Here is a 13102-nt window from a genome sequence, read left to right on the forward strand (position 1 = left end):
CCCCCAGGGGTGCAAGCCGCACCCCCACCACCACCACCTCCGGCACAAATGATGGCCTACCCGATGCAACAGTTCCAGGTAACCATTACTTTCCTCTCTCTCTCTCTCTCTCTCTTTTTCCTATCCGATTGCATACTTTGTTACCTTTTGTATCTTTTACTCGAACCTATACTTGTATCTCGTACTTTGCTTTATATATTTTTGCATCGAGTGTCGTCATTTTGATCCATTCGTTGGAAAACCATCGATCGATCGGTCGAAATGCATCGTTGCAAATGTATAGTAACGATTCATACGCAGGGGAACAACTCTATTTTCGTATGAGAGAAGGTTATACATACGATATTAGCCCTTGGAAGCTGTTATCGAAAAAAAAACTTGTAATTCATAACATCACGCGTTGAATTTTATCTCAGGATATCTTTCCTATTTTAAGCATCGATAAAGCTAAATAAATATAATCAAGTGTTTTATCGTTATTCGATATTAGGCAAGAAATAAAAAAAGTTATTGTTTACAAAAATCACGAATAACGCCATTGTTTTATTACAGGATGGTAATATTATGTTTATATGAGGTGAAATTTCATCCATAATAGCGTTTAAAATGTTAAATAGAAACAAAAGCTTTCGAGTAAAAATATAACAATCTCTCAGTTTCTATCCTGATTTTCATCTTTCTTGCAAGGGATCATCCTCAAATTTCACGTTAACATATATTTCTGTTAAGTATGCTGATAATCGAGATTCTAGTTTATTTTGTATAATACCTGAGGCAAAAAAGATATCATTCGACTTTGATACAGTTCCCAAATTTTGTCACATTAACTCGATACAAATCACTGCGATACATATAATAATAATAATAATAATAATAATAATAGACATGGTAAAGTGATATATTTTGTTCGTGTTTTAAAGATTGATCGCGTATCAACGATAATTTTTATCGAATCGATAGTGAATGAATGGATCAAATTATAATGACAATTTTATAAAATCTAGTCTTGGCTTCTGTATACAGTACAGGATTTATTGAGATGATTGAATGATGTTGATTGCGAAAATTTGTGTTAAGAGTGGCTTTTCAATAGAACTGTTAATAGGACCCCATTATCTCGATGAATGTGACAGATAAAATCTTTTTGTGTTTTTTATTCCAGTTGTCTGAAATTCCAATATGTCATGTGTTATGTAATGAATGCCACACCTTTGTACTACATGTATGGATTTCAGTACATGTTTTCATACATATACGTCGATTCATTAACCACGCTTGATTACGCTTTGCTCTAATAATGAACTTTTCAAGTAATCACTTGCATGGATCTTATAATCACTTGTTCCAGAATCTTGTTATAATTGTGCTTCGTAGAACGCTAATCGCCTGAACGTATTGTCAGTGTTTTATTTATAACTGTTACAACTCCATTAACATATATAATTGTTAATTAAAAAAGGAAGTAGAAATTATATTATAATCATATTTGTTAAGCATTTTGTTAAGTATATTGTAATTTAACGGCATATTGAAGGTAACTTTTTGAACACTAAAGCGAAAATAGTCTATTTAATAATTGTTAACTTAAAATTCAAGCATATGTGGAACTAAAAACGTATTATGTCTAATATTACATAATTTTGTAATAACGTTTTACGTTATTTTTCAGTTATTTTGTTGTAAGCAAAAAGAGTACATTAAAACAAATCTAATTGTACTTTATTTCTAAAATATCGTTTTTATTGATTGTTCTATTTGAGTTTTTCTCTCAATTAAATTTAATATATTTTATACTGAAGTATAACAATACACGTATAATATACGTACACATATAATATTATCTATACATCGATATTTATCAATTAAACTTCTTTTTAACAACTTTTAGGTTGATTTAGAAGTGGCATTAAACATAGAAGTCAAAGTTAAGGGTACCCTTATAATTTTGCGATAAAAGTTAATGAATTTCAACAGGCTACATATAAGCTTTCTAGGAAGTTTAGATTAAGAAATCGTATAATGGAATTACTCTACTATAAACGACACTTTATAGTGATATAAGGAATTTATACTGTATTTTCTTTAATTTCAGTATGTATTTGAAGAAGTAAGAGGGCCTAGCAATACATATTCGAGATGAGGGAATACTAATGAAAAAGAGTTATAAAGCCTATCAAGATCCTGCATAAGAATCTTTCATCACAGTAAATATTTTTGTATCTTAGTTATCATACAGTATGAAGTTTTCCAAAACCTTTCATCGTAATAAATATTTTTGTATTGTAGTTAACATACAGTAAGAAATTTTACCATTTTATCACTTGATTAAAAAGCTTCTCTTTGTATATTAAACTTAAACCTTGATAATATCAAATGTTTGAAAGTGTGTTTATATACAATTTCTTTGGTTTGTTAAAATTTTCAAAGATCTTAGTATGCAAGACCTTGTATGCAAGTGATGTGCTTCATGAAAATCGTAAATGAACCGACACAAACAATAATACTACGTAAACAAAATTCAACTTATTAATTATTCCTGTTTTAGTATGTTATGTTTCTTATAATATAGATAATCCAAATGCTTAACAAATTTTCACAATATTTTAATACAAATCATTTTAATCAGTGTATTATTTAAAAGTAAAGATTATTACGAGTCGTATTTTCAATATACTCGACAACAAATTTTGCTAAACAGAAAATGATGTAATCATGCTTAATGCAAGCTTATATAAGTGTGCCCAAGCATTACAATCACTATCATACTCTTTTGCATGATACTTAATGTGCACGAATATTAGTCATATAAAGGCTGAACTACACGCTTATTCGGCTTTGTTTATCTAAACTCGAGTATCTCGTTGAATTCTTCCAAATTGTCACAATACATAAGAAAATAAAATGCTATGAAAAAAAATACGATGATGGTGTCTCGAGTTTAACGATGCGATACTGTAAAATATACAAAATACAACACGTACAAATTAATAACGAACAATTCATTTACATTTTTTAGCTATCTATAACATAATAGAAAGTATAAAAATTACTAAAAGATACTTGCAAATCGATAGAGATTTTTACCTTCTTACCGTGGCTGTTAAAAGTTTGCAAAAATTAGAATTGTTGAAAAGTTAAAAAGCTAGGAAAATATTACACTGAATCGTTCGTTATTAAATAGGAGAGATACTCGAAACCATCCGAAGGATTATTTTTATTTACATATTTCGATTCGCAGGCACAGTGATCGCTACCACTATCATCGCACGGCCTGGCTTATCCTTACTTTCAAATATCACTTTGCGTCAAGGAAACTGCATCTACAACCTGGCTCAACCTCGTATTCAACCAGAAAAGTGTCGCTGGAGAACGTATCTATAAAATGGATATCATCGTTGCGTATGAAATTGCAACTGAATGGAAGAAACGCAAGAAACAAAAGCGAGAGAGTGAACGAAAGTCTCGTTATACCAATAATATCGTCGCTAATATTTTTATTGGAATTACCCTTCTGAAATCGATCCATAGTTTCATAATCGGTCCATAAGAGAATGAATAGTTTATTGATCGAACACCACATTTAAATAATCTGAAAACGTTTACACCACACTGATACATTCCTCTGAGCGTTGTCAAAGCCAAGCAACACAATTATCTTAGGGTAATAATGTGTTTAATTATTTGCTCACACTTTTACAACATTGAAAGCAATTGAGGTTGAGTCACGGTAAAGGTAGATTCAGATCGACCAGTCTACGTGTGTTGGAATGCGAAGGATATGTGAGAGGCATAAGGAGAGATAGAGAAACAAGAATGAAATGATTTTTAGAATTAAAAAGGAAAGAGCGAGAGGAAAAACGAAAGTGTGGAATGTGCGAATGAAACGTGTGAAAGATAGAGAGAGGTAGAGTGAAAGAGAGAAAGTTGTCGAGAATATTTCTATTATTTTCTTGAAATTCGGACCAAGACTTAACCAGCGTTTGTGTGTTCAAATGGTAAAGTGTGTTCTTGGTTGCGGTCCAGCTAGCGGATGAGGACTGGCTGACGCCTAGCCTTCTAGTGTGATGGTAAGCAAGTACACCCCACCAACAGGAACAACTTCTACAGCAACAACAGTTACCACCACCACCACCACCATTATCACCACTACCACAACTACCAACAACAACAAAATTTCCGTCACCATCGACGCCACCGCGACAGCAAAAGCAACAAAAATCATGCCGCTTCCGGCTTGATGAAACATAAAAGCAGAGGGCAGAAATTGCCGAACGTAGTTAACGATCGCTTTAATGAACAGAGCAAGGGAAAAAAAGTATGACAGGAAAAGGGGATGAATTCTTATCTATAAAAGCATTTCTTAAAGTAAACGATAAAAAAAGACAAAAAAAAATGTAAGGAGAGAATGACAAAGAAAAAAGAGAGTACTTCCAGATTCCCCTAAAATTTTCACGTCCAATATAACCGGCAATCTTTAAACGGGAAAGAAAACTAACTGGTACCGTCAACAAGTCGGAGGTATCCTCTCGTCCAGTCTGTAGGGTAATGTAGTGTCTCTCTCGGCTTGAATTAATAGATAGCGTTGCCGTCACGGTAGTGTCAAAAGCTTCAGTAATGAAACACGAATTCCGGGATACGCGGACCACCATGTGATCATCAAAGACAGTTTGTAGCGTAAACAACCAATATTTTGTGTGTTGTATCGTCCACAAAGGACTGATTACGGAAGAGACGAACGAGTTGACGCATGTTGAACAAGCTCGTGATTTGCACTTTCCGCCATTTAATCGACGCTAAACTCCTTTATCGACGATAAACTCCTAAAAAGAGAAAAAAAAGAGCGAAAGAAAAGCGATAGGACGCCGCCAGTTATCGACCCGTAACCCGGATTCATTATTTTTGTAGTTTGGGCTTAACAGTGAAAATTAATAAGTCGAAAACGTAAAAAGAAACTGTAAACGCGTTACTCGGAGCGCGAACCAGCGACCGTCAAGTAATCGTGCTGTATAAATGATAAATAAGAGAAATCGATAAACACGTGCACACTCGTGAAGATTATATAAAGTAAATTTAACAGAAAAAAAAGTTATTATAAACGAAATTCAACAATTAGCTAGTTAGGTAGGTATGTTATAATAAAAAGTTACTCGAGGACGATTCGAAATTCGGCGGCAAAGCGGAAACAGACCTTCAGAAATTCAACGATTCCGCGTTCCTGAGGAACTGTTTACTCGACTATCGTGAACCACGGAACTGAAAGATCCACGTGTCTTAATCCATTTTCCGCCACTGCGAGGACTTCTTCCTTCGGTTATTATATTTATTATCAGACTCGAGGCCAAAAGACAAATCATGCACGAAGTCTTCGCAGAACAGTCGAAGAGCCGTTTTTATTATTCGACTTGATCCTTTTGACGCGGCACTTAGACAGTTGGATATTTTTATAAAAGATCAGCCGTATGCGCCGAGGGGTGTCGACCGATGCTGTTGGCGTGCCGATCTCGCGATTAAGATAAAACAAACGTAACACACGATACAATAAAAAAAAAGCAAGATAAAAGGATATGAAAGGATGTAAGGAAGCGACGATTGGACAAAGCGTCATCCAGCGATCGATCGACTCCAATCAATCGTGTCGGGTCTACCGTGGTTTTTAACTTATACCTTAGATTTTTATATAATACGAATACCATAGAACCAAAGGGAAAAATCTCGACTTTAAGACGCTTAAGCAATAAATCACTAAGCTTAGGAAAGCGAAGAAACAAACCGTTTATCCCTGCGTCTCTCTACTGTAACTCGCTCTCAGCTATTCAGCTTGTGAGCCACGAATTCGTAACAACGAAGGGGTACATAGATCGGAGAGAAGGGACACGACGCGAGTTTTAAGAAATCGATAAGAGAAAAAGAAAAGATGGAATGAATCGGTAAATGGTCTGTCCGACGTCCCGAATTTCGACTTGGCCAATCTAACGAAACAAAAGAAATAAAAAAAAAACGAAATTGAAACAAGTGTAAGTAAGAAACAAGTGTAAGCATGCGTGGATACGCTCGCGCGTACGAACGAGAGAATGTTAGGAAGAGAGAACGAGGGTGAGCGAACGAGAGTCTGCGAATAATGAGAAATTATACAACAAGCGAGAGACGAGTAAAAAAGATTAAACAATTCGTAGATAGACACATTGCACAAACAGCACGAAAGTTAGATTAGAGATCCGTCGAGTTCCTTCCTCGCGAACGCGTATCCTGTCCTCCGATTGAATCTTTCAAAGGTTGTCTCTCTTTGTGTAATTCCGTCGGAATCGGAAAACAAAATCCCTCAGCCTTTAAACCGTTGCTATATATGTATATAGTAGCGAACAAAGAAACGAGAGAAGAGATCGTTAGAAAAGAAACAGGTTAGGGATTAAGAAAAAATGAACGCGAAGACCGACGACGGTTTAACAAGTATAACGAGGACGAAGTAATCCCATCTGATTTGCCTATCTATGATCCCCGCTTTAGACCTTCGTAACCTGTCCATACTTACTCCATGCTTCGTCTCTTTCAGTTTTAAGCACGATCCGATGCTTCCGTATCGTACTTCTTCTGTTTCGCCGTCGACCGTTCGAAATCACCCTTTGATAGACGCCCACTCTCTCTCTCTCCCTCTCCCTCTCTCTCTCTCTCTCTCTCTTTGCGCCCGTGTTTGTACGGTGTCTTTTTTTCTCAATAATGAAACTGTCTCATCATACGAGCGCGCGTCGTCGGGTGCAAAGCCATGAGTTTCGTTATGATACGATGAATCCCGTAGGATTTAGACGAGCGAACCGAATAACGGATAGAGAAACGAAAGAAATAGAGACGAGCAAAAAGAAGAAAAAGAAAAGAAAGAGGGGATAAAGGGGATGATCAAGAATGGAAAACGGGCAAAGGAAAAGGAGAAAAATGGAGAAAGGGGGAAGAAAACGGGGAGAGAGATAAAGAGAGATGGACGACTTTGTTATTAATCAAAAGATAGACGACGGATCGTGCTTTAAACGAATCAAAAGCGTTCAACGTTTTCGAATCAAAAAACGCGACGATCAAAGAACGATACAGGGACGTTTGCGAGACGTTAGAATTGATGAGATCGCGAGAGCATCGAATACAAGAGAATGACGAAATCAAACCCGCTTGGGACAACGTAGCATTTAGGAAATATCAGTAAATTTACTAATTTCCCGAACGATTCGATACGTAGTACGTGGATATGGATATAAAAGGTGTGCCTTCAGTCCATCTCGCGGACCACAAATATTTCGTACCATTAATTCCTTGTAAACTAATATTGTTCTATTCGGCGAGAGAAAACGAGCAAACGTTTCTATGCCTGAAACATAAAACGTATGTAAGTATATAAATCTGACAACTACGCGTAATTCGATAATCTCTTAGTGTCTTCCCAATACGAAAAGCATCTCGACAGAACTTCACAAATTTTACGTAGCAAGATTATTTGTTAAAATTTATTACGATTTATAGATGTTCGATTTTATTGTTGAAATTGTTAAATTAGTTGAATTAATTGACTAATTTTCATTTAAATTTGACTACCCGGACTCGGGTATTTATTGACGTTTATTTCTCAAACGGCGAATCTTCGTCCGATTATTCATATTCTTATGTAGTTTTCAAATTGACACTCTGTATATTCGATACGAGATCAGTGGAATATTTTCATTCGGATAAGTTTAAGGCGAGAACTATACAGATGAATCAAAAATTTGTACAATGGAGAAATTTTTATCGTGTACTTAAAACATAAGGATTGTGGCCCAAGATTTAAAACCAACACCAAACATATTTCACTCTATGCCCGTCAATTGTTTTATAATTGATAAACACGAGAGAGGTAAGAGCCATTTGTAAAAAAAAAAAGAAAAAGAAATTACACGAACATACAACGAAGTGATACAAAATTCAATAACACGTTATCGTGAAGCGCGGACGTGAATCATTGGCTATTCCAAACAGTAACGGAGTTCTGTTTCTCGACACAAACGTAATGAAATACACAGCCTAAAGGACACGGTACCGATCGCGAGGAAGAAACGAAAGAATTATAAATAAATATATACATACATATAAATACAAAAAATATATTATATATATATATAAATAAATAAATACCAAAACGTGCAGCGACGACGAAAGCTGTTATTTTGAATCGTCGTAAGTGAAAAAAGAAAGCGCTGTGCGTGAGATAAAAAAAGAAATAGCTTTTAAGAGACGACATAAGAACATAAGTGAAACAAAATATCGTGTACATTATTAGTTAGGCGAACAAACAAGAAAAAAAATAAAAATATAGGTTATTTTTCTGAAAAGTGGAACGAGCGAGAGAAAAAGGGAAAAGGGCGGCGAATAAAATGGCAGGTAAGAGTTAGAATGTACGACGTAAATCGTAGCGTGAATTTAAGGGGCAGCGCGAGGCGTCGTATTGAAAGAAAGTCGATTAAAGGGGGGATGGGGGATGAAGGAGAAAATCAAATCATACGTCTGGTACACTCTACTCTTACGTCCTTCGGCCGTATAATCACTCCCCTTGCCAGAAAGTTCACTTCTCGACTCGATTCCACTTTCAACGGGAAGAGAGAGAGTGGTCCCCCACTCTTTTAAAGAATCAGCGGGGATCCTCATCCTGTAAAAAGTATTTGAAGAATGACGCCTTAAGCATTAAGGCGTGTATAGAACTTACCGCTAGTCTCGAGTACGTTGTCTAGGTAATAAAGTGAATGAAGCTAGCCAAGTAAAATACACGGCGCAGCGTCAAAGGGGAAACCAAAATGTAGTATAAAGTGATAAGTAGATAATTAATGTAATTTAATTAGTAGAAGATACCACGGGGTTTTGGAAAGTAACGACCACGAAGCGAGAGTGGAATCGAGGAAAACCGTGTAAAGAAATTTAGGCAAAAAAGGGTGAGAATGATGCGAACAATACAGAAGGATGAGAGCAAGAGAGAATGGGAGAGAGAGAATGCACGCTAGAGTGATACGTCTAATAGAAAATGGTCAAATCCATTTATGGTACCTAAGTCATGTGCGTAATCACGCCCAGGAAAAGGAATACAAAATGACACGTACACTGACATTCGTACAGGTAAAACGCACGCACGCACGCACGCACAAACACACGTACACGTATGTAAATACACACGTACAAACAAAATCACATTCTCTACACGGCAGCGTACGTATAGAGAACGTAGCGGCGAGAAACTTAACAACAACTCTAGGCTTAGTAATCTAGTCTAGCTTGACGATCGCTAAGTTAACAAATAAGAAGAAGAAAAGAAACGTTCACGAAAAAAAAAATGAATAGCGCAATAACTATATCCGCAAATCACATCGAGCACCGTTACACGACATATACACACACGCACACATAAATACTACACGTAAACGTAAAACACAACAAGGCATAAACACGGAAATAAAAATATATAGGAAACAAGCTGCGGCTGCTGCCTCCATCCTTCGTCCGTGTTCTCGAGACGCAAACTCTAGAATTTCTACAGCCCTGTAACGCGTCCGATATTTCGCAATTCTCGCCGTTTCAAGAATTTTTACCGTCGTGTCGTTTAAGCTTCAGCAAGCTGGCATACCAGCTGCCTAGCCGTTATCGAATCACGACATTCTCGCGTTACCACGACCCAGTTCCTTCTTTTTTTTTACCAACCTCCTCTCCTATTCTTCTTTCACACTTACTGGCATCTTCGACTTTCTTTCATTACTACGTATCACGTCTTTGTGACATTCTTTTGTCCCGACGTCCTTTCTTCTTCGTTTTGTCTTCTGGCTTCCTTGCCATCCTTCTGTGCCGAACGACCGAATCGCTCTACAAATGATTTCCTACACAGAAGGATTCCTCTCGTGGAGATTTACCAAATATGATAGCCGACAATCATTCAAGAAACATACACTTAGAGACTTGTACATGTTCCTCTCATCGAGGACTAAGTGAAAATAATTAACCAAGTTCCAGTATGCTTTCACGCGACGTCTTACGAACAATGGACAGAGAGGATTATCGGCATCGGCGGCGAAGGAAAATAGGAAACGCCATCGCATCGGTTTTGTCGAACGCCCTGTTAATATTCTATATATCGAGTCACTACACCTTCGCTTTTAACAAATATACAACGAAACACTGTTTCAATGCGTCAAAAGCGTTACACGCGCATAAAGCACATATAAAACATATCACTGCGTTGTTTAGCAAAGTCCGTGAATCTTCGTTAGAAGTCGTAGAAAGAAACAACAAATGTAACGTTGTTGTTAGATCCAGTGGCGTAAGTCGCAAGTATTGGCCGCTTAAAGCGGTTTTTGTTCTTGATAGAAGTGAAACGGTGAATGAAAATATGAAGTTTGTATGGTAGAATTAGGAAATTTAAACAGAATGCTTGTTAAGTATCTCGTATTGTTTCGTAGACAACCTCTATAATTAAAATTGGTAACGTGGTTACATTCCTATATAAAATTCTTCGTTCTTGTACACGCTTCGTGAACAAAAAGTTTTCATAATTGAAATTGATTTAACTATTTCGTATAGGAGAAATTTATTTTACGTAGAAGTTATCCTTTTACGCAATTTGTCAACCGTTCCTTCAACCATGCGCAGACAGACGGACTGCGTGTACCTATCTTACCGTCCTATAAAATAACATTGTTTAAGAGTAGTTACATTTGTTTAAAAATGTTACTCTGAGATGATACGCGCCAAGTAAGATCACGGCATATACAGTAATTAAACGATCATGTAACGTTGTACATATATAGAGTCGTTTCGCATATGTAGCAAGAATCTAGAGAAATACGACGTAGAAAACTATAGATAACTACCAGATCTAGGTAACCGTACGATTTAGTCACAGCTATTGCTGATTCTTTGTAGCAGCCCGCAGTGGAGTATTCGTCTGTCCTTTGTGTACAAAGAAGATTTTGTGTTTGTACAAATGAAAGAAAAAGAAAATTGGTGAACAAAATTGTGTATTTAACCGTTTGCGCTTGTTTAATGTTGTACAAATAATATCGCATCGGATTCTGAAACATCGTAAAAAGAGCGTAGAAGTCATGTTGGTAGATAAAACATAACATGAAAATATCGTCGTCGATAATTGTTAACCATGAAATACAACGCATGTAAGTAGGCCAAGCAGAGAAACGTAATAGTTTAGTGAATGCACATAAACGCAAGAATTCCTGCTTTTATCGTCGATAACTTGGCTCTCCTTTCGTTCAAATTCATAGTAGGAAAAAAAAATATAGAATGTTACGAGCGCAATGAAAATAATTCAAGTGTTTAACAAATGGATGACATGCACGGTTTTCTTTATTCACGGGGAAACAAAAACGTCAAACACCGGGAAACCTAGTCTTGAACTTTCGAAAAGTTTATCCGCTTGAATTCAATCATCACCTGTAACGTCATCTTGTCAATCGGAAACTGGCAAAAGGGTAGGAAGGCAGCAGTCAAGCCACTCTAGAATACCGATGCAGAGTACCGTGAAAACAGTTTAGCGTTAACACAAGAATGTTTAACAGAAATTTGTAAGAGATGATGCACACAGCGAAAGAAAGCAAAAGTAGGAGCCGTAAGCGTAGTCACCGAGCATACCTTAAAATAACATATGTATATGATCATATAAATATATATAAAAAAAGACTACAAAAAACCAACACGCGCATCTATATGTGTATACATACATACGTCTATATGTATATGTATATATACACACACGTATAATACAAAAAAAAATATGTATATTATATATACATACCAGATATAAATGTGTAAGAAGATAATAGCCGACAACTAGAGATTATATCGAGTATAAGCTTAGAAACGAGAACAGGAAAAGGGGGCGGAAGACGCGTCACCTGTTAACGCGTACTCCGCGACATACTGTGTTACATACCCTTAGCCGTAAGGAAACTTCAAAACCATTGAAACGTATTTCGTGAAAGAAACAGACACGAGAGAAAATGTTGTGGCTAGCCTGCCGGACCCCCTGAGCCCCTAAAAATATGAATATGTAATACGTTTGCTGCATCGAATGAAAGGAACGCAACGATATTACAAGAGCGAAAGGAGAAGAAAAAAAAAAGAGAGAAAGCGATCAAGCGCATGAGAAAGAAAATACGTGTATGTATCGGTTAGCAAGTGAATGAATAAATGAACAAGAGTGAGCGTGTGTGAGAGAGAAAGTGTGAACGATAGAAATTCACGCGCCTCGACGGAAAAAAGACAAGTTCTTCGGAGAGACAAAAGTTTAATAATAAACGCTAATTACGATCACGTCCGATTCATACAGAGATTACGACGTTCCTTCATTGTTTCATAGTGTTTCGTACGATCCGACGTGCGCGTCACGGGGTCCATTATTATATCGTATAAACCCCTTCCCACTCCCATTCCAAACCCCCAGCGCGGTATGCGGCATATCACTTACGACCGTACGATAAGGAGTAAGGTGCCTTTTTTTCACTTCATCGTGTGTATGTATTTCGGGGTTAAAACAAACAAACAAAACAAAGAAACCAAAAAAAAAGAAAATAAAAAGAAAACGCGAGTAAACAAAGGGGGAAAAATCCAACGTAAGATTTTATGTATCACGTGTAGAAACGGCACAACGGAGCTCAAGGGAAGGGGCATGTGACATCCATCCATCGTACGTCGTCCGACATACTTTCACGTCGCGAAGATCCCTTTCCAAAACTCTAATGCGAAGTGTTGAACGGCATTGTGAACAATGATGTAATCGAGAATTCGAAATGTATTTCCGCGATTCGATGAACGGCCCGCGGGGTCCCATGGCAGCCTCGTTGCATACACTTAAGCTTAGGAGATGTGCAGTCGCTGGACACAGCTCAAGGAGCAACAACCGGGCAAAACCTTGTATAATGTACTTACATGTAATTTCTAACGACGTGACAGAGATGATACGCGATAATGTATCAGGTGCGCGTGCGCGAATACAGGCCAATACACACATACACATATATGTACACGCGTATACCTATAAAATAGTAAAATACACGTACACGTGAAACAGATAGACACATAGGAATGGATGATA

General features: G+C 36.9%; 1 protein-coding gene across 1 annotated transcript in view; it reads left to right on the forward strand.

Annotated features, from left to right (window-relative positions):
- Positions 1-11781, forward strand: part of LOC100746351 (nucleolysin TIAR) — a 589230-nt gene extending 577449 nt beyond the window's left edge. Inside the window, exons 11-12 of the mRNA XM_033322978.1 lie at positions 1-78; positions 4024-11781. Of these exons, the coding sequence (XP_033178869.1) occupies positions 1-78; positions 4024-4065 (120 nt within the window). The 3' untranslated portion in view covers positions 4066-11781. The remainder of the gene's footprint in view (positions 79-4023) is intronic.
- Positions 11782-13102: the final 1321 nt, after the last annotated feature.

The sequence above is a fragment of the Bombus impatiens genome, unplaced genomic scaffold, assembly GCF_000188095.3.
Source record: "Bombus impatiens unplaced genomic scaffold, BIMP_2.2 scf_0739, whole genome shotgun sequence".
Lineage (NCBI taxonomy): Eukaryota > Metazoa > Arthropoda > Insecta > Hymenoptera > Apidae > Bombus > Bombus impatiens.